This window comes from Cynocephalus volans, chromosome 11 (assembly GCF_027409185.1).
Source record: "Cynocephalus volans isolate mCynVol1 chromosome 11, mCynVol1.pri, whole genome shotgun sequence".
Classification (NCBI taxonomy): Eukaryota; Metazoa; Chordata; class Mammalia; order Dermoptera; family Cynocephalidae; genus Cynocephalus; species Cynocephalus volans.
Genome location: NC_084470.1, coordinates 112210663 through 112232633, shown reverse-complemented (window position 1 = coordinate 112232633; position 21971 = coordinate 112210663). Strand labels below are relative to the sequence as shown.

At 42.6% G+C, this 21971-nt stretch overlaps 1 protein-coding gene across 1 annotated transcript in view; it reads left to right on the top strand.

Moving 5' to 3' along the window:
* The first annotated feature begins 4069 nt into the window (after positions 1 to 4069).
* PROX1 (prospero homeobox 1) overlaps positions 4070 to 21971 on the top strand; it is a 51525-nt gene continuing 33623 nt past the window's right edge. The window contains exons 1-4 of the mRNA XM_063114026.1: positions 4070 to 4486; positions 4621 to 4726; positions 12431 to 14222; positions 21140 to 21247. Coding sequence (XP_062970096.1) covers positions 12498 to 14222; positions 21140 to 21247 — 1833 coding nt within the window. The 5' untranslated portion in view covers positions 4070 to 4486; positions 4621 to 4726; positions 12431 to 12497. The remainder of the gene's footprint in view (positions 4487 to 4620; positions 4727 to 12430; positions 14223 to 21139; positions 21248 to 21971) is intronic.

Here is a 21971-nt window from a genome sequence, read left to right as displayed (position 1 = left end):
GCAGGCTCGTGCGGCCTGGCCGGCGCCTGGCCCGGCTCTGGGCGGCGGGGCGGAGTGGCTGGATTATGTAAGTAACAGCCCTCCATGTGCTCACCACCATCTGTTAATATCTTGATATTGGAAAGTTCGGTGCCTGAGGCAAAGCCAGGGCTGGCGGCGAAGAGCTCCCAGCCTACTCCTTTCTACTCCAGGGCAGGGAATGTACCTCTCTTTGATTGTTTCCACTGACTTCCATAAAATCAAGTCGTAGTGTGCCCCTTCAATCACTGACAACCTCTTCCCCGCGGGTGTGTGTTCGTGAGCAAAGTGGTTTTCTTCGCGGTCACCTTATTGCAATGAGTCCTCTCCGTGAATTTATAGTTTTATGACGATTCTGCACTCCTTTAAGCAATGTAGAGAACTCTTATTTAGGGGGTGGGGGCTTCATTATTTTAAAAGTTACTTTTTCTCCCAGCATCCCTGGCTCCAAATTCTTGTAAGGGTTATATTTCAACTTCTCTGGAGTGATTCGCTTCTGTTTACTTTGAAAGCTGTTGGTTAAACAAACATCACTCGGGAGGCTTCTAAGCAGTGGGGTTCCCAGGAGAAAAACGCCGCAGCTGCTACTTGCTACTGATCTTGCGGCATTTCACTTTCCCCCCATTCAGAACAAATTCAGGTTGGGCTTGGCGTCACACTGGGCACAGGGGATGAGAGGGAGAGAGAGAGACCGTCAGTCAGTCTGCCACTGCACAGCCTGCAGCAGGCCGGCCTGCGCCCTGGGCTTGTTCTTTGCGCCCTGGGCTTGTTCTTTCTCTTTCTTTCTTCAGGGTGGTGGCGGCGGTGATGGGTGGGTGCATGGGTGGGTGACCGCGCCGGTTCTAGGGCACCCTTCTCCGAAATCCACGCCCGTGCTCGCCTCTCAACTGGATCTGGTTGAAATTCCCAGAATTGGTTTGTTTATGATCTAATGACGGTTGTTTGTGAGGTTTTAAATTACTTACATGCACTGTCTTCTCTCCTACCCCCACCTAATAAGGGCTTTAAGAAAGAACAGGAGGGGGGAAAATGCGCCGAGAAAATGTCTAGGCGAAGTGTGTTAAACCCAGAACCAGATGCATAAGTGATAACTGCAAGAGTTTGACTAGGAACACACAGATCACCCTTCAGATAAACAAGTAAATGCAACCAGCACGGATAGGGGTTGTTAGAAGACCAGCCAGAACTTGCGTTAACTTTTAAGTTATTGAGTTGTGTTGGTAAAGGGGCAGAGGAAGGGGTTGCGTGGACCCTAGGCTTGGCTGCTGTTTTCAGAGATGGAGCCAATATCTAGGAGACTTCACGTCTCCCGGGCTGGCTGATCGTTTCTCCCCTATCAGAAACCAAACCGGGAGTCGCCCAAGATAGGGGGCTCGGGCCTCATGCCTTGCTCCAGGGCCGCAGGAGACCCGGTAGAGCGCAGCAGCTCTGGCAAAAGAGGCTGTCAGAAGTCTGGCCTGCACGTCGCCCCGACAGTAGGGGACAAGACAGGGCTCCGCGCAGGCAGCTTGCAGAGCTGGGCTGCGGACCGAGCTCGCTCGCTCGCCCAGCTGCCCGCCCGCAGTCGCGCGCGCTACTATTTCAACCAGCCGCTCCTGCACCCTGATGAGGGCTGCGAACCACCACCGCGAGCCTCCGCCACTTGAGGCTGGGGGTTGGGGAGTTTCCTTGTTTGCCAAGCGGGTTACCCTGACTTTGACTCCGGCCTGCCTTCCCCCCCGGCGTGACAGAGGACTTACTAGGGCTCACAGGGAACTTTTCCCACCGCCAGTTCCCGGGTGTGGTGTGTGCAAAACGTGCATCCGAGCGCTGGGTACAATCGACACAGACTTGTGGGCTAAACGTCAAGCCATTTCCCCCCCCCCCAGAGTCTTGTATCTTTTTTCTCTCCCTGCCTCCTTTCTTTCCCCTCCCCCCCCTCTTCCCTGCCCTCTTCCCTTTTAAATGTCAAACTGAGCAGATGGTTTTAAGGTGTGACGGGCATATATCTTTCACTCCTACCGGTTTATTTGTGGGCTGGCTCGAACTTGTATATACAAACAAAGATTCTTAAAGAAAAAGAACAGGACGAAAAAGAAGAAAGGAAGTAGCTTTGGTCCAGTCTCAGAACCCAAAGTTCCCCGCTCAGTACACCCGCTTACCTCGAAGGGACCCAACCAATAGAAGCATCATTCCATATTGTATCTAGTGGGCATGTTGATAGATTATTGCTGTTCCCAGCCCAAATTGTCACATCCCGATTAGAATACTTGATACGATAGCCGATCAGTGGAGGTGTGAGTGGTGCGTGTGAGCTCGTCCGTGTTGTTTCCGTAATGGACGGGGGAGTGTCTGGGGGCGGCGAAAGGGGGCGAAAAGAAGGCTGGGGATGCTCACGCTGCTCTCGTCTCTCATCGCCTATATCTCACCTGGCCGACCTGATTTTTTTTTTTTTTTTCTTCTTTTCAACGTTTAAATTCCGTGCCAAAAGTTACCTACAGGATATAGACTCGGACATACACTGATATTCAAAGAGAAGATTTAATATCCTCTTCACACTTTGATGGATTTGAGGCTGAAATTGTAAATGTCCTAGAAAGGTGTGCGTGTGTGTGTGTGTGCGTGCGCGCGCGCGCGTGTGTGCATGTGTGTTTGTGTGTGTGTGCGTGCGTGTGCGTGTGTGTGTGCGTGTGTGTGTGTGTGTTGCAGAAGATGGTGGTACTGGTCGGCCCGTGTACTGTAACACACTTCGTAAACACCCTGTTGTCACAACACATGATTCAACCTTTGATCTGATTAAATTTGAGGAAACACGGAAAATACTTCTCTCCGTCCTACCTAAAAAAAATGAGTGTCCACTTTTTATGAACGTTTCTGCTTCACAACTCTTGCAAGTCCTATCTTTTGTAGGATGTTAAAGTCATAAACGCGGCTGCTTTATTAAAAGCCGTTTACGGTGCCCGATGAAAAGGACGTTCAGGCTGCAGGCTGGCTCGTTGGCATTTGTAACTTGCCAAGCCCAAGGAGCTCTTTAAGAGCGACATTGCCCTATAGAAATCTTGCTGTTTTTTTTATCCAAGAAATGTCACACCAAAGGAAATTTTCTATGGTTTTTACATTGGAGTCCCAAGATTGAAGCGTTTGGAATTTCTTGCCTAATAAACTTTAAAGTTTGTCACCCAGGCGTCAAAAGTGTGTAAATCTTGTATTTGACCGCTTTCTTTGGTCATGCTGGAGGGATGAGTCAGTGAGGGGGTAATCACGAGGTAATGTCTGTAACATATATTTTAAAGGCTGCTGTACCCAACAATCCAAATAATATTGTTAGGGGTTACGAAGGGCAAATATTCTTCTCCCCAATAATTTTGCCGGGAGCTGATCTAACCTGATGCAGCGGACCCGGTGCGAAACCTCTGACACCTATTATTTTAATCCCAAACCTACCTGCCTGTTATCGTCCACCTCCCCTTTAAAAGGAAGCGAGGGTGACCTGTGTCCTTGATACTCCCTATGACCGTGTTAAAGGTGGAATGACTTGCGGCTCCCTCCTCCTCTGCCGCCCCCACCCACCCAAGCCCCACTTTTTCTCCAGGGTACTTTCCCGTGCCTTCCTCCACCCAAGTCCGAGGAGCGATCGCTCTCTCGGCCACTCGGCCAACTCGATCAGCTGTATCTGGGAAAAGAAAAAAAAAAAAAAGGACGTGCGTCCTGGAAGAGCGAGCGAGCGAGCGAGCGTGAGCCGGGCGCCGCTCGCGCCCTCGCCCGCTTTGCGCAGCGCCCGCAGATGGCTCGCTCCGGCCCCGGCGCGGCGATCCAGTGGCCCCGAAGCAGTGGCAGGGCGGGGGCGGGGGCGGGGGAGCGCGGGGCCCCTCTCCCCTCCTCTCTCCCCGGCCCCGCACCCCCACCCCTTTTATATATTTTTTTCCTCCCAAGTTCTCTTGCCTTGTTATCCCCCCTTGAATCCGAAGGCGCCTCGCGATTGGGTGCTGGGGCCGGGTACGTCAGTCAGACTGTGACGTGCAGTCTTCCTGTTTCCTTCAGCTGTGTCTTAAAGTAAATCTTGTCGTGGAGCGGAGCCCCGAGCTGAGGGAGCGCTCTGAAAGAATACACCCTGCAGCCGGGGAGGCAGAGCGGCGCAAACGAGCTCCCGCCGGGCCGGCCCGCGCCCTCGCGCCCCGCTCCCGCTCCGGCTCCCGCTCGGCCCGCCGCGCCTCCTGCGCTCTTCTGCTCTCCCATCTCCTCTCCCCTTCGCTGCTCTCCGGTCCTTTTTCTCCTCCTCCCGTCGCTCCCGTCGCTCCCGCCCCCCTCCGTCTCCCTGCTCCGTCTCCCGCTCGCCCCGCTCGCTCGCTCCCGCACAGACTCACCGTCCCCGCTCCAATTATCACACTCCTCGGCCGCAGGACAGCGGCGGGCGCGCGCGCGCGTGTTTTCCCCTCTCTCTGCCGCAGAAAGACAGAGAGAGGCTCCGTCCCACGGCGCCGGCCACCGCGTAAGTATCTTCTCCCCCTCGCGAGTCCCCTCCCCTTTTCCAGGATCACTTGCACTGGCTTGTTCTTGAATGAGAAAGAGAGAAAAGAACCTCCCAGGACTCACACCCGTGTAAACATTTTTTTTTTTTTCCAGGAGAAAATGGTGTTATTTAAATGAATCGTCACAAAATAGCCACTCAACAGTTTGTAAGCAGGAGCCTCCGTGCAACTCAGCGACCCGCTCTTCCCAGTCCCTAAGAGTAAGTGATCCTCTTGGCTTTTATTTCTTTCTCTTGCCTGCTGGTGGCTGGGGGTGGTGGTGGTGGCGATGGGGGGGAGGCTGGTGTGGCTGGACTTGTCGCTGATCTTGTCACCTTTTGTGTACTGTTTCTGGGGTGTGAGGAGGCGTTTGCTTCCTTCCCTTCTTTCTCTTGCCCTGTCTTCTCAGGAGAGAGGACCGCGAGGGGGACCGGGTCGCTTTTTGTTCGTCTGGATCCCCGCTTTCCGCCGGGCCCCATCCTTCCCATCTCCCCCGGTGAAAACTCCGGGGCTGGACCCCGGGTCCCTTCCCTTTGTCTGGTTTGTTATAGCTGCCTTTCTTCCCGGCTCTTCCAATTTGCTTGTCATTTGCATACCTTTCACTTCTCCTTTTGAACCCCGGCAGGGCCGGGAGCGGGGAGGAGGGGACGGGAAGGAGGGGGGCGCTCTGTTACTTTCCTCGCAAAACGCTGTCGAAGCTGAAATGTTGGATTCGGGGTTGGAGCGGCGGAGAGATGGGTCCCGGGATACGAGCGCGGCGCCCCGCTCCTGAGCGCACGGAGCCGGGGCTGGGTCAAGTGGAGTCGGGTAAGGCGGCCCCGGGAGCCTCAGGGGGTCGTGTGGTCGGGGGGGGATCGGGCCCGAGCGCCGCGGGGAGCGAAGGATCGCGGTCCGGGTGGGGGTAGGGGTGTTCTCGGGCAGGGGACAAGCGAGGCCGAGGACGTCCCTGCCATCGCCGGCGGTCTGTGGTGCTCGGCAGCGTCGGGCCGGTCTGGTCTGGGTGGTGGTATCTACGGTCTTGCCCCAGTTCGGAGGCCTGGGGCGGGGGGGAGGAGAGGTGAGAGGAATTGTTACCGGGAAGAATGGTGACGAGGGCGGGAAGAGGGGAGCGTTGCTATCTTGCCCGAGCAGCCGAGGAGGGGGACGTGGCGGGGGGGGGGGGCATCACCCAAAGTCCAGTCTAGCAAGTTGTTGGTTCTTCTGGTGTGCCAGGCAGCGTCTCCTCCTGCGGAAACTGACCGTCGGTGGAGGGAGTGATGGCGCGGGGGGCGGGGGGGGGTCGGGGTCAGGGAACGGGGGTCGCTTTGCGAAGACTCACAGGTCTCCCGCCCCTTCCCAGCTTCTTCGGAAGTGAAGTCCTCCAGGCAGACAGAGAGCAGAACTAGGAGGAGGGGTTGGGCGATAGTCTTAAATAGCCCAACGAGGCAGGCTGGAGTGTGAAACTGCTGTTCTTGGCAACCCAGAACCCTACTCCGCCTGGGGGAAGGCTGGGCACTCACCTGCTTGTTTTTATTTTTCCAAGAAGGTCTGTGTTGTCTCCTTGAGCTTATTAAAACAGAGCAAGCACAGGGTGGCCTCCTCTCAGAGTCAAGGCTAGAAGAGTCTCTTGTTCTCTCTCTCTTTCCTCTCTCTCTTCCACCCATGCCCTCCCTTACCAAAAAAAAAAAAAAAAAAAATCATTTCCTTTCCTAAACTAGGTAGGCAGAAATCTATTAGCAGAGTGCGCATGGGCAGGGCCTGACAGGTGTGTTGTGTCAAGAAAGACAGGTGCAGATTTCCTCTGCGTCTGTGTGTGTCTGTACAGTTCCAGACCACAGTGCTTGCTCCAGGGTTGTAGAGGTTTATGAATTTATGGTTGCCCTGTTTAATGGGATTGTCTGGGCTAATGGGAGTTGGGCTGTTGTGTTTTGAGCCCTGCCCTGTGAGTTCTTTGGGTGGGGGTGGGGGCCAAGTTGGTATGTGTTTGTTTATTTTTCTTAAGGATGTTGGCAAGCTGCTGCTGAGGCTAAGTCTCAGGCTTCTGTCTGCCAGTCGGTGGCCGAAAGTACCCCCACTTCAGGCAGCAGGTGGAGGGAGACTGACTTTGCCTTTGCTTCCCTCCAGTTTATGTCTGTCTCCCAGGTCTGTGCTTGGCAGAGAGAGAGGGAGAAAGAGCTGTCCTTTGTGTGTGTGTGTTTTGGACAGCCATGGGTGGTGTGGAACTGCCAAGGATACCAAAGTCAGTTTGAAAGTGTTACTGCTGTTAAAGTTGATCTTTTGAGCATGCTTCCTCCCTGCCTAGAGAGAATAGGTATGTGCATAAACTCTTTCAAGTCTTATGTTAAATGCACTCATGAAGTAGAATGAGGCTGTCATTGTACCAGACATGTGCCAGATGTCCTAGATATGACTTTGATGGAGAAGGAAAATCTCAAGTATGTGAGAGGTAACTGTGCTTTTCTATTTGATGTGAGATTTGGGCAGTCAGTTCTACGAAGAATTTCCTACCAGAACTTCTGAGTATTTTCAAAATGAAATGGGCTGAGTATGGGTGAGGAAGAAAAAGAAGAGTATTCGCATTAACCTGTCCAGGGCTACCCTGGATATGTTTATTTAATGGTAAAATACGTGAAGCTAAGGCTTGATGTGTGAGGAAAGATGTTGGGAATTCAACGTAAGGACTTGATCTGAATTTTTAAAATTTGGCTTTTTAAAATTTTTCTTTAAGCAGGCTGCTTCTTTAAACTGAATTGCATAGAAAGAGATTAGATGGTGAACGGTTTTTGTTGGTTGGTTTTGTTGTTTGGGTGGTTAATACTATTCTCATGAAAATAAAATAGTATGTGTCATTTATTGTTTAGACCTAAGAATCAAAGTTTCTCCAATAGTTTCCTTGGATGCTTTTGAAGTTTTTTGGTAATTAAAATGTCATCTACGGCTATGTTCATTTGCTTTATTTTTAATAGGGGTTATCTGTGCTTGGCACTTATTGATATTTTATGTGTCCATTATGCAGAATTCTATTTAGTTTAATCACCACCTTGTGGGAAAAAAAAGTCATGCATACATAACATGCATCTTTGTTCTCACTTTATTCATTTCCTAGCGTGGTTCCTCTATAAGCAGCACATGCAATCTTAAAACCTAAGCTAGCTTATCCTATAAGTTGCCAGATTTCCTATTTATTCAAAACTGAGATAGGCCTTTTTTCATAAATTTCTTAGATTATTTCAAGGATTGTCTTGAATTTGCAATATTAATATGAGAATTTATAGATTTAGGATTAACAAAAGAAATTATAAAATGTTACTGATATTATAATATAAAAATGGGTTGTGCATGATGTATTATTATAGGATTCTAATTAAGTACCTGCATGAATTGGAAAGGACACGTACATAAGGAATTTCTCAAACCTTATTGCTTAGTGCATTCTAAAGCTTCAAAGGAGATTTAGAGTATTTCAATTTTCTGCCAAAAAGAAAATCCACCAAAAACCAAAAAGTGTTAGTGTATTTTCTTAAGATGATTTCTCACTCTCTTTTATTTACCAATTTGGTGAATTATTACTTTTTAAATAAGTAGAAATTAATATTTTAGGCATGTCTCAGAAAATGTTCTCTGTTCATTTTGCAGGTGAAAAATGTAAGGAATTTTTGATAGGGTGGAAGAATCTTAAATGGTTGTGATTTGAGAACTCTGTTATTGATAGGACATTTTAAAACCTGATGATACAATCTTAGTTAATTGAAATATTAACTTATGTCAAGTGGGTTCTTCAAAGTAAACACCAATGGCTTTCTTAACCTGAGAATAAGCAGCAATATCCTCAAAGGAAAAGTTGCTAATTAGCAGAAATGAACTCTTGAATACAGTGAAGGGAACAGTTTAGTGATTTGTTGGGGGGGGGAGGGTGGACCTAAATCATCTGATTTTTTTCCCCCTGGAATTAATGATCTCCAAATTGATTCTTTGTTAATGATATTCCATTTGAAATTTCATAACCAGTTTTCCCCAAGTAGATTAGAGGCCTATTCAAAGATGATTTTCTAAAAGAAGTAAAGTGTAGGTTTGAGTAATTTCTTCAAATAATTTTATCAACAAAGACAGATAATCTAAATAATCCAAGCAGGAAACCATGCCAATCTTACACTCTCCCTGTCTCATAAACCATTTGTCTGAACTATCTGGATAATTACCATAATGAAACACTTCTTTGTCCATAATCTGGACTCTAGATAGATGCAATAAAAGTTGCATCCCCTTCCCCAAAATAGCTTCCTTATTAAAGTGGAGCACTTAACCTCTTTCTATTTCATATTGCAGTGTTCCTTTGAAATTCTTTCCTCCTAACATTGTCATCAGTTTCCTTGTGAGTCTCCATGTTAAATAGAATGTCAGATAATTCAGATTTTAATGAAGAATCTTTTGGAATAGTTAAAATCTGACTAGATCATACCTGGATGTTTGTTCTTATTAGTATCTTTTTCTGGGAGGAATCTGCTATGTTAAGATATCCATTGCATAGGAGTTATTAAAGAATTTGTGTAGATTAGATGCCAATTGGAGCAACGAAGTATTTAATAATAAAAAATTCCATACAGACTTTCACATTAAAGAGGTTACAGGAATAGAGTACTTGTATACAATGAGTAACACATTTGGGTTCAAATTCTATATCAGTATTTTCCTGCATCCCTGCTGGTATTGATGTTTACCAGTGCTGATCAAAAGGCTTCATATGGCTTGGTTAAACTCAAAATTAATGTTAAAATGAAAATATGATAGGAATCAATAATTATAGATGAAACATTCTGGCTTAGTACACGTGTTAAAAAATAAAGGAGTTTTTAAAAAATCTTAATGGACAGGACAATATCGGTGATAAAGTCATTCCATAGCATCCTTTAAATTCTGAATTGGGAAATTATGGAAGTACTTGGAAAATGTTGTCAAGTGATTTAATTTGTGGCTATTTAACAATGTATTCTCTTATGTGGTTAATATGGTCTTATATATTTTTTGTTTTTGAAACATGACGCTATTAAAGTACTATGTCAACCAGTTATTATAATTTATTCTTGTCCATAGCTTCCATGAGTTATGGTTCCAATGTGTACTATCATTCTACCTTTATTTCTAAGTTTAGGTCTAAGCTACGTGGAGAGATGTGTTTATTCGTGCCTATTAGTATAATGCCTTCTCTTGCTGGATTATGTAATTTTTCCTGTTTTTCCCATTTGTTTTATCCTATTTGTTATGTCTCAGCTGGACATTTTACATCAAGATCTAAAAGTATTTAAATTATCTTAACCCAAGACAGAAACAAATCATTATTTAATCTAAAAATATTGACCAATTGAAAGAAAATTGCAAAAAACAGTTTAGTTTGGTGAATTTGGAGAGAATCACAGGATATCTTGTTCTTAACAGACCCAACAAGAATTTTAATTAACACGTATTCTCCACTGAAGATGAAAGTATCATTTTTTTCCACCTTAGGAAGAGCACAGCCCTTCTCTTGGCTCCGGCATGAGGGAGGGATGCAGCTGTTGATACCTAGGCTAGATAAGAGGAAATGGAGTTGACGCAGAGGTAAATGGCAGTTGGGAGAGGAAGGATGCCTTGGGATGACCTTGTGCTCATCAGTGACACCAGCAAGTCCTTTCCAGCCTCTGTTGCAGAGGTACTCTTCCCAGAGCAAGGTTGGGCAGGAGGAAAGTCCAGTTTAGGAGTTAAGGTGAACAGCGGGAGAAAAAATACTGTGGAAAGTTTGTTTAATGGTCTGATGGGAGATCTGTGTGCTATGCAGGTGATATTAAAGAGAAAATGATTTGCACACAAAAAAGAGAAGAGGTAAAATTTTAAAATAATGGCAATGAACTCTATTTTTGGAAAGGTCACATACACACAAAAAGTCTTTTTTGTAACCCCCCCAATATGCAAGTGTTTCTGTGAATAGACCTTTGAAATAATTTATCCTTTTTCTTGTTTGTCTCAGTCTCTCCTTGTTCTTTCTCTCACCTGACAGCTAACATGATTTATCAGACCTAATGTGATAGTGAAATATTTGTCTCTGCATTTTGTATTCCTGAAACCAATTTTATTATTAGTGTCTGAGGGGTCTCAGTCATTCTAAATTTGATTTGGAGCCCAGTACTGAAGTTTTTGATATCTCTGTTTCCATGCCATGTTCAGGAAATTTTATCCTGAAGCATACAAAAAGTATTTCATCCTTAAGCATACTCTGTGTGTGTGTGCGCGCATGTGTGTGTGTGTGCGTGTGTGTGTGTTTGTGAAGCATCTTGCTTTCATGATACCCTGCAGCAAGCTCTTTTTAAAGTGTTGTGTCTCCATATAGAAAGCAGGAGCAAAGACTGCATGATGAGGTCTTTGCTGCTTTAAAAAAAATAATACATATTGTTGCCATTGAGCATTTTCTTGATTTTTCAGGTTATTTCATGCTGAAATTATGCCTATTTGCATGGATAGTCATTCTTTAAAACTAGCCACAGATGCAGTCCTAGGGAGCACGTAGATGTTTTTACAGGTGAACCGAGAGAGATGGGAGCTGTTCCAAACACTCTGCACGCTGCCTTTGGCAATAGACCCTGTTATTGTGAAGATGTGCTCTGTTAAGCAAATGCGAAGTTTAATATTAGATAAACGCGATGTGAAAAAAATATTTTCATTTTCTTCATAAAATGTTAATTGTAAACAAAAAGATGTGACATCTTACATTTATACAAAATTTGGGGTTAGTATCACTACTTAATAAGTCACACAATATGTCAAGTGCCTTGTATAAAATGCAAGGAAGGATGTTCTCTTTTTATATCGTGTTCCTAAGAAACAATGGAATTTCATATACAGAGAAGGTATTTCCCTTTCTCACATATTTCATTGATGTTATTTTTTTCTTCTTTATATATCTTCTTTCAGCTTTTGTTTGTTTTAAGTTTGGCATTGGAAATAATATTTATAAATGGTGTATTTTAAAGAGTTTCTTTAGACATTCGAAATAATATTTGGCAGATTTTAAGAAGAAAACTATTACTGAAGATGTGTTTATCCTTGCCTACTCCAGTAATTTATTGTTCCACATACTTATTTCTAAAATGTGACAACATCTTTCTTTTGCAGTGAATACAACTTTATAATAATTTAAGTCATTAAAAGGACATTGTGAAAAATTATAAATATTCTCACAGTTGCAGTAAGATGCAACAGCTAACGTCTTCACATATGATTTCATTGATAAAAATGCATAACTATGCTCAACAAGCAGACTCGTAAAAATGAGTATTCGTGAATTTATTTCAATGCTAAATTGGCATTTATGTTGGAAAGATGTTGATTGAGGTGTTCTCCTTCCCATTTCACATATGACAAAAATATTTAAAAATTCAGTAATAAAGGGTGTGTGTTAAATATTTGCAATTATTTTAAAGTCTTTTTCCTTTGGTAGCATTAAAACCACAGTAATTTTAATGCAGAAATAAGATTTTTAATCTAAAGTTCACACACCCTCAAAATTTAACCTTATTTCCTAAGTATAGACCACTTTCATCTTCTTTTATAATATGAATCTCAATGCCCAAAATTTAATCAATTGGTTGTCAGAGGCTATGTTCTTATAATCTACTGTTTCTTCTGAAGATAAACAGTATCATTTTAGGCATTTGTGAAAGAGAATCATATTACTGGTGCTTAAGCAGTTTTTGCTTTTTTTTTTTTTTTTTTTAATCTTAATCCATCTTAAACCAGTGGAGCAGAAATATTTAAAAATGTTTCATTTCAAGCAGAGTGCATAATAAATTGCAATAATTGTAATGTGCCATAAATCCCAGAGCCTATGCATTTTGCATTTGATTCAGGATTGAGGTCAGGAAATTTGGAGAAATTTAAAGAAAATGATTCATCAGTCCTTTTGTTCTGTTGGCCAGGGTCCCGGGATTCTTGAGCTGTGCCCAGCTGACGAGCTTTTGAAGATGGCACAATAACCGTCCAGTGATGCCTGACCATGACAGCACAGCCCTCTTAAGCCGGCAAACCAAGAGGAGAAGAGTTGACATTGGAGTGAAAAGGACGGTAGGGACAGCATCTGCATTTTTTGCTAAGGCAAGAGCAACGTTTTTTAGTGCCATGAATCCCCAAGGTTCTGAGCAGGATGTTGAGTATTCAGTGGTGCAGCATGCAGATGGGGAAAAGTCAAATGTACTCCGCAAGCTGCTGAAGAGGGCGAACTCGTATGAAGATACCATGATGCCTTTTCCAGGAGCAACCATCATTTCCCAGCTGTTGAAAAATAACATGAACAAAAATGGTGGCACCGAGCCCAGTTTCCAAGCCAGCGGTCTCTCTAGCACAGGCTCCGAAGTACATCAGGAGGATATATGCAGCAACTCTTCAAGAGACAGCCCCCCAGAGTGTCTTTCCCCTTTTGGCAGGCCTACTATGAGCCAGTTTGATATGGATCGCTTATGTGATGAGCACCTGAGGGCAAAGCGCGCCCGGGTTGAGAATATAATTCGGGGTATGAGCCATTCCCCCAGTGTGGCGTTAAGGGGCAATGAAAATGAAAGAGAGATGGCCCCACAGTCTGTGAGTCCCCGAGAAAGTTACAGAGAAAACAAACGCAAGCAAAAGCTGCCCCAGCAGCAGCAGCAGAGTTTCCAGCAGCTGGTTTCAGCCCGGAAAGAACAGAAGCGGGAAGAGCGCCGACAGCTGAAGCAGCAGCTGGAGGACATGCAGAAGCAGCTGCGCCAGCTGCAGGAGAAGTTCTACCAGATCTACGACAGCACCGACTCCGAGAACGAGGAAGACGGGAACCTGTCTGAAGACAGCATGCGCTCCGAGATCCTGGACGCCAGGGCCCAGGACTCGGTCGGGAGGTCAGACAACGAGATGTGCGAGCTAGACCCGGGCCAGTTCATTGACCGAGCCCGAGCCCTCATCCGAGAGCAGGAGATGGCTGAAAACAAGCCCAAGCGAGAAGCCAGCAACAAAGAAAGAGACCACGGGCCAAACTCCTTACAGCCAGAAGGCAAACATTTGGCCGAGACCTTGAAACAGGAACTGAACACTGCCATGTCGCAAGTTGTGGACACTGTGGTCAAAGTCTTTTCGGCCAAGCCCTCCCGCCAGGTTCCTCAGGTCTTCCCACCCCTCCAGATCCCCCAGGCCAGATTTGCAGTCAATGGGGAAAACCACAATTTCCACACCGCCAACCAGCGCCTGCAGTGCTTTGGCGACGTCATCATTCCGAACCCCCTGGACACCTTTGGGAACGTGCAGATGCCCAGCTCCACAGACCAGACGGAGGCACTGCCCCTGGTTGTCCGCAAAAACTCATCTGACCAGTCTGCCTCCGGCCCCGCCGCTGGCGGCCACCACCAGCCCCTGCACCAGTCACCTCTGTCTGCCACCGCAGGCTTCACCGCGTCCACCTTCCGCCACCCCTTTCCCCTTCCCCTGATGGCCTATCCATTTCAGAGTCCATTAGGTGCTCCCTCCGGCTCCTTCTCTGGAAAAGACAGAGCCTCTCCTGAATCCTTAGACTTAACTCGGGATACGACGAGTCTGAGGACCAAGATGTCATCCCACCACCTGAGCCACCACCCTTGTTCACCAGCACACCCACCCAGCACCGCCGAAGGGCTCTCCTTGTCGCTCATAAAGTCCGAGTGCGGCGATCTTCAAGACATGTCCGAAATCTCACCTTATTCGGGAAGTGCAATATCCTTTTATTTTCCCAAGTAAAAAACAAAACCAAAAACCAAAAATGGTTTCCCAAAACATTAGGTTGACACAATATATGGAATGTAGGCTAGGAACTTCTTGAGAATGCAGTCTTTCCTCTTATTCAACGTAATAGGGTTTTTGTTGTTTTTGTTGTTGTTTTAGCACCAGGCATGTGGCATTTCTGTGCACAAAGCTTAAAACTAAACCAACAACTTTGCAACTTTCACAAGTTGTTAATTACCTCAAGGAACCCACACTTAATATGCGTTTTTTGAGTAGTGTTTTTTTCCTGCTGTTTTTCCTGTTATTTTCTTATCTCTATTTTTAAAGAGTAGATTCAGAGATGGAAAAAAATCTCTATAAATATTAAATTCTTTCAGATATTTTTAAAGATGGTAAGTTTTATAATGGAGTAAAGAGAAAAGTCAGTTTTCAAATCTGTAAGATTTCGTAAGAATTCTTACTTTAAAACATCTGCAAGTCTCGTGGTCCATTTAAAGAAGGCCCAATTAAATTTTATGAAGATCATTTTATTGGTGGGAGGCTGGAGTAGGAGAAAGATGGATATGGGTGGAGAGTTAGATTCTCTCTTTAAGTGAGACTTTTTTTTTAAGGAAATATACAGGTACTGATTTATTCAGATGACATCCATCTGTCTATCGTTCACCCAAAGTCTGTTCTTTGGGTCTGGTGCAGCTGCATCTATGCATGATTAACCTCTGTTCAGCCATACACAGAAATCTTTTGTCCTGACATACACAAAGCAAATTATTTTGGAAAGCGAGAGAGCACAATTAAATATAAAACTCAGCTGTATTCGACTAAAAAAAATGGCTGTCTTCTTATGACTTTTAAATTCTGAACCTGACTTTTATGTAGAGATGCCAGTTATATTTTTTATTAGACCTATTCTGAACTCCAGCTATTTTTAACTAATGATTTTTTTTTCTCTGTACATTGGTCCTTTCAGTAAATTTTTAAAACTCTTGTGGTTGTTGGTCTTTTGGGGTAGTGGAATAGTAGCATTTGGGGATAGGTGGGGGCTTGTTCCTTGTATGATAAATTACCAGATGGATATAAAATTTAGCAGTTAAATTGGCTGTTACTAAATTGAGGATTTTGAGCAATCGTCTTGATGACTAGAGGTTGACATTTTAGTATCTAAGCCCACTCTAGAGGCTGCCACGTAAGTGCAAAGTCCCAGCTATGGAGGACGTATGTTTTCCCAGTTATTGGAGGTCACCCTTCCAGCCAGCTCTCAGGTTAGTGGTGAAGATTTCTGATAAGGTAAACTGGAGCCACAAGATAAGACCTACTTGGGCAGCTAAACATGGAGTGTCTTTCCATAGTGAAGACGAAGAGAAGAGCATCATGATAGAAAGGGAAGAGAAAGATGTTGAGGACTTAGATATATAAATAGAAATTGAGTTTGGCTTGGTTGTTGATTTAACTCCTGCCTTTACAAAGATCTAATATTCAATCCAACAATCCATGAATCAAAGCCAAATCAAGCACCATGCCTTACACATTAGAAACAGGCAATAAACACTGGCCAAAATGATTGCAATACAGCTATAGGTGATGAGAAAGGCAAAGCAAGAAGACTTGAATAAAACGACTTGAATGATGTTTTATCCTTTGCAGGAAGACTGTCTTTGGAGGTTCGTGCAAGGCTAATGTCCAGGGATAGACCGTGTTGCGCCTCAGTGATCCCTTAACTTCATTTTGAAACAACTGGTAGTGATAGTGGGTTCTTTCTCTCTCTCCCACACACACACATAGAGTAAAGCTACATGCACATCCATTTTAGTGAATATTTGAAGCCAGGTTTCAAAATCCTTAAGTTCATACTAAACTCTTTAGCTCAACATGCCAGTTTATGGTTTATTTTATTTTATTTTTTCAATTAAACTTTTCCTTGTTATCAGGTAAACATAATTATGGCTGTGCTTTTTTTTTTTTTTTTTTTCCTTTGGTGTCTTTTAAGTAAGTTTGGTCTTCTAGGAAAAAAAAACCTGTTAGATTGCTTTCTTATTGTCTCACTCCCTCGAATTTTGAGGATTCGAATTGAAAGAAGGTCCTTTAATTTTCATACATACCAGATTTTAAAGAAACTATGATTGCTTCTTCAGAGGAATAATGTCTCCTGTCTCCTACCAAAATAAGATTGTGTTGGACAGTGATGGTTGGGAAACACCTGTGTTCATATGAACTGTTAGTTTTTTACACCTAGAGGTGTTTCTTTCATATAGCTAAATAATCTTGACCTCTTGTAATTAATGATTACAGTTTCCACCTTTTGGCCTTCTGTCCTCTGGTTCTTTCTCTTTTCCCTCTACTGCATTGCACTTTTAACCATTTATCTCATTGATATATTATTTCTCAGGAAGAAGAAAACGGGCAAGCAACCTTTTCTATAGTCCCCACAATTCTGAAACCAGTGAGGATCTCAGTGTTTGTTTGGAGGTTGAATCCACTTTTCTCCTGCCTCTATATCTGTTTGGCAATGACTTCTTCCCTTGGTTTACCTCATGGTGTATAGGCAAAAATCTCAAGCTTTTAGTTTGAAGAAATCTCTGGGAATCACAGTGAGTGATGTCTTACTTCAGTTTTAGGAACATGGGGCCATATTTGAACCTGTTGTACAGTTATTCCTAGAAAAGATCAATAGAAATGAGTAGAAATGGGATGAAATTTTACTACTATGATTGCCATTATTACGTTTTTACTTTTAGTTCATGGCTTTCCAAGTTGCTATAAATAACTTAATTCTTAAGGAACAATTCTTTCCTGCTCCAGAGGCGGTCATCTGTTTTTTGAACAAAGTAGCCAAGACAAGAATTATTAAAAACACCAGCTTGTCAGATAAATCCATTCTAAGTTCAGCACATTTAACATATATGTTCTACATAATAGAACACACTACCTCATTCCTTCTGGTAGAAAGGAAATAGTGAATGTGTGCACATTAAACTGAATGTCAATGCACCTGCTCCGAGAGCTCATGTCTTGGATAGAAAAAAATGTGTTCAGTATCTTTGCAAATGAATCTATTTAATCAAATATTAAGTTTTATTCAAATTCCAAAAGAAACAGCCAGCCAATTGCTTTTCTTCATGATGTTCCTTGTCATTCATCCTCTTTGCATCTCAAGAAAAATAGCCTTGTTTAGGCCTCAAACATTTGCATGCACCCAATTAAAGCACAAGGGTAGTATTATAAGCCGTTAAGATGTGCAGGTGAAGAAACTGAGCCCATTCTCTGTGATAGCCAGCTTTCCCTATGCCACTTTTAGGGAGAAGATTAAAAATACTTCAAGTTTAGAAAAGAAATTGTTTCATAATTTGAAATTAATTTCTAAACAGAAACGTGGATTGAAAATGAATTTCTAAAGTATGAAACAATCCACAGAAGTTGAGCTTTTACATTTTTAGAAGTCTTGTGGGACCATAGTAATTATATTAGCTATAGTGGAACAGGTAAAGACTGAAAGACTCTGGGCTCCAAATCCCACCCCAGCCCCCCAGGTAAAATTATAAAATAAGTAATTTTTTTTTTAAAAAAAGAGATTTCCATAAACTACCAATCCCTCTGATTTTGTTGAACTTTTTAGTAGAGAAACAGCTTGCTCTATAACTATCATTAAATGGAAAGTTTGGATCTTTTCTCCCCATTTAAGATTTCTAGGGGGAAAGCCACTTAGAAACAGAGCAAATCAGAGAATAAAGAGAAAACTAAAATTCTTTAGGTTTCAAAGCATTTTAGAAATTGTGAGTAAGTAGGCCCAATCCATTTGCTTGGAACTGCAGCATGTAAAACCTCTAGCCACAATCCAGAGTTCAGCTGGAAAAAAAGAATTTTCTTTCTCCAGCCTTCACAACCCCTTATTTTTCCATTTGCCTTTTTGCTGCCTCCACGGCTCTGCCTGCTGCTGCTGTTTAGGTAAGGTTATATTGTACTTGGTAAACAGACAACACTTAGATTCTCAGGTTGTTTGAACACCGCTTTAGGTTCAGCTGCAGTACCCTGCTTCTCTGATCTTTTATATTCTCCAGCAGATGTCTTTCATTAATTTATGGATTTATCATGTTTTCTTTTTTTTTCTTTTTCCTTTTTTTTTTTTTTTTTTACACCTGGCAGCTGTCTCAAGTTTCAGCAGTTATTGTCTATTTTGCATTACACATAGAATTGAATGTCATCTGTCTTCACAAAGCTATGGCTGAGAGAATTGAGGCAAAGCCACATGAGCTGCGGGACAGATCTTGTTTGCGTTCCATCCCCCTCACTCCACCCCCCTTTACCTCCTTAATATTTATTTGTGCTCATTTTCTTTCCTGGCCTTGAATGGAGCTTAGCTCGTGTTCAGTACAGCTGTATGTTTACTGAATCTATTCCATCATGAGTCATTGTGCGTGTGTAAGTATCCTGGAAACAGCTAGTGCTTTCTTGGAAGAACAGTTGCTTTTCAGCACAAGCACTTAAAAGGGAAATTAACCAATTGGTCAGTTCAGATTTATTTTGAGGAGAAAAAAAGGATTATCTAACTGTTGGCTTTTAAATGTTTCATTAACTATTTTTAATAGTTTATTAGAAACATATATTTCATGGGAATTTTATCCTAATTACACAATAAGCAAGAGATAAAGGTTTATTTTGTGTTCCATTTCAACTGATCAATTCCAAGTATTACCAACAGGAAACATTTTAAAGCAAAAATGAACTTGAGAAATTCAAATGAGAATAATTTTTTCATTAAATAAGAAGCTCCTAAATCTTGAAAATAAAATGGATAGTTACTTTTTTTTTTTTAAATAAAAACAACTAAATTATCTTAGCATAATTTAGATGTATTGAAAGGTTCAGGAAGTTTGTAGCTCTATGCCTATCTGAGGAACACAGCTAAACAATTTGTGTTTTGTATGAGACCAAATTTAAAAAGATTTGTGATTTATAATTAAATGTATGAGGTTGTTTTAATGTAGCCATCTGAAAGAAAAGATTGGAACCTGGAGCTGAAAATGTTTGTCCAAGTTTGGACTTGCCTAAAACTCTTATCACAAGGCAATAGGAGACAGCTTGCAACTATTATTTCACTTATCCATCTGGACAGATGGTCCTGAAGTGTGCCGGGCTCCTTTAGTCTTCTCTATCAGTCTAATGGAGGTTACTGGAGGGCCTTTCAGCCCTTTCCTTGGCACAAGAAGTATGTCAGTCATAAATTATCGCCTTTGTAATCATTAAGGATCTCAAACAAAAACACAAGTTCAGTTAAGCTGCTTTGGCTTACAGATATAAAATCAAAATTTCTTTCTTCAGTGTTTATTTTTAGTAAAAACACGCACACATGAAACAAAAAACAAAACCACGATGCTTAACTTTTCTATTTACAAACCAAGGTGATCTTTTGAAAATAGCATGGGATATTAAGGGCAATGTTAATTGAACAAATTCTCAGCAGAACATTTGGTTAAACACCGAGTTATAAGTAGTCAAGAGCTTATCAATATTATTTTGATTATGCTTTTCTGGTAACTTTCTGGTTTCCCTTCATTCTTCAGATTAGTCATGGTGTACTTGATGGAGGTCATTTAGAAACCTTTACCTTTCCTAAATGTCTGTGTTTATTTGACCTTTCTTCATAAGGTGTGACATTTTTGTTGGGTAGTTAAGGGTGTGTGTGTGTGTGTGTGTGTGTGTGTGTGTGTGTGTGTGTGTGTTGTGTGTGTGTGTTGTGTGTGTGTGTGTTTGCACACATGAGCATATTTTCTTTTCCTTTTTTCCTTATTTTTCTGAGACTCTCTTTTAAGAGAAAATCCTTAGAGAAGCTTCTAGGAAGGACCCTTAATTGACCTTGTGGGGGACCACATTGATTTTCTCCACGTGCATCTTCATTTCTGATAAATTATAAAGCCATTAATTTGCTGAGGAAATGGCAGGGCCAGGCTGCGGCACAGATGTGACCAGAGCCATCCCAGCTCTGAGTCTGCTGAGGACTGCCAAGAATCTGGGGGAGAATCAGGAAGCCTGGATTGTTATGGTTAGCCTCACACTCTCTTGGGGACTGTTTTAGTTGCTGCTGTTTACAGATCTAAAAGGTAATGATGTTTCCAGATAAATAGGCCTTCTTATTTTGGGTAAGTGGCCATTTATTGATCTGCTAACCTACATTTATTGATTTGTTAGCCCCAACTACTGTGTCACTCTCAAAGGAGTTAACTATAAATCCAGGACAGGAGAATTGTATTTGGTTTTGGACCGTTGCTTTAACAAAAGCGACACCTCTCTCCCTGCTCTCTCTGTGCCAAAACTACCCCTCCCATGTTTTAGCTATTATTTAAAAGGAAACAATTAAAAGGATATAATAATAAGACAGGAAGAAAGTGAATCTAGATGCTCCATTAGATTAGCACTAAAAGGTAAGATGTGAAGCTTGCATAACAGTCTTCCAAATAATGCATTTTATATTTTCACGTACGTTAGTACAGTAATTTGATGTAAACGGCAGAGTGTGGGGAGAAGAACGAACAGAACTGTAATTGTAAAGAAGAAAAACTCTTATCATAAGAGTTGTTCAGTACATGTTAGGTGCATTTGTCTCCTTAGCAACAAGTGAATGTATATAGATAGTATACAGACCTAAGACAGGAATGTTTTGCCATCCTTACCACTAAGTAGCAAGAACCTGCAGATATATTGTGCATTCTCGCCATTATATTTGTCAATTTCTGACAAGCAATGGTCATTTTGAGCAAATGGCAGTAAGTTAGCAATGGGTACCATAGCCAGTGCCATATAATGTCCAGCATTCCCACGGCTACTAGGTGGGCCTCCAGACTCTTGGGGGGTCAGGGTAAGGTGGGGAGTTGTAGTTCTTATGTCAGAATTTTTTTCCTTAACCAATTGCATCCCACATGCAGGAAGGATTGTCACCCAATCACTTGAAAAAAGCAAAGCTCATGTTTTTTTATACCCGTTATCCCAGCTCCAATATGCTGAAGACCTACTTCTCCGATGTAAAGGTAGGGACATTTTTTATTATTAATTTTTTCATTTTCTATGCATGTGGTAGTGATTTGAACATAGTGAATTGGAAGTTAATAGAGATGAATGTGAAATCAGTTTATTAATACACCTGTGTTATAATTGATTTAATGCACTTGTCCTTTTGTCTAAAGGTGCGCTAAGCAAAGATGCCACTTGTGTATTAAAACCAAAGGACTGGTATTAATAAGTCACATGGGTTTCCAGTGTAGCCCAGGAAACTTAGCCTCTTTCTTTATATGTTTTAGTAGCTTCTTGGAAGAAATTTCGCCTGGTAATGGATGGATATGCTTTAGAGAATGTTTTTCCCCCTCCCTTCAGCAATAGTAAACTGTTTCTGTTTTCGTTTCTGTTGCTTTCCCCATATTTGTGCTTATGAAAGCAAACTCTAGCACCTCTTTTCCCCCTGTCAAAACGGAGCGTACATTGAAATTCTCTATGCAGTAGCTGCTTAAAAACAAAAGTGATGATTGTCTCTTATTTACAACTTAATTTGTTGTTGATGTAGAGTACACTGAGCATAAGGAGAATGAATAAAGTGACAGATTCAGGACACATTATTCAAATGAGGATATGAAAGCTGTCGGCCTACAGCTGCAGCCTCCCTCATTCTACAGAACATTGGGACCTCCTGGTTCTCTGTGTGTGTGTGTGTATGTGTGTGTGTGTCTGTATCTGCATGTGGGTTTTAAGTAATTGTTT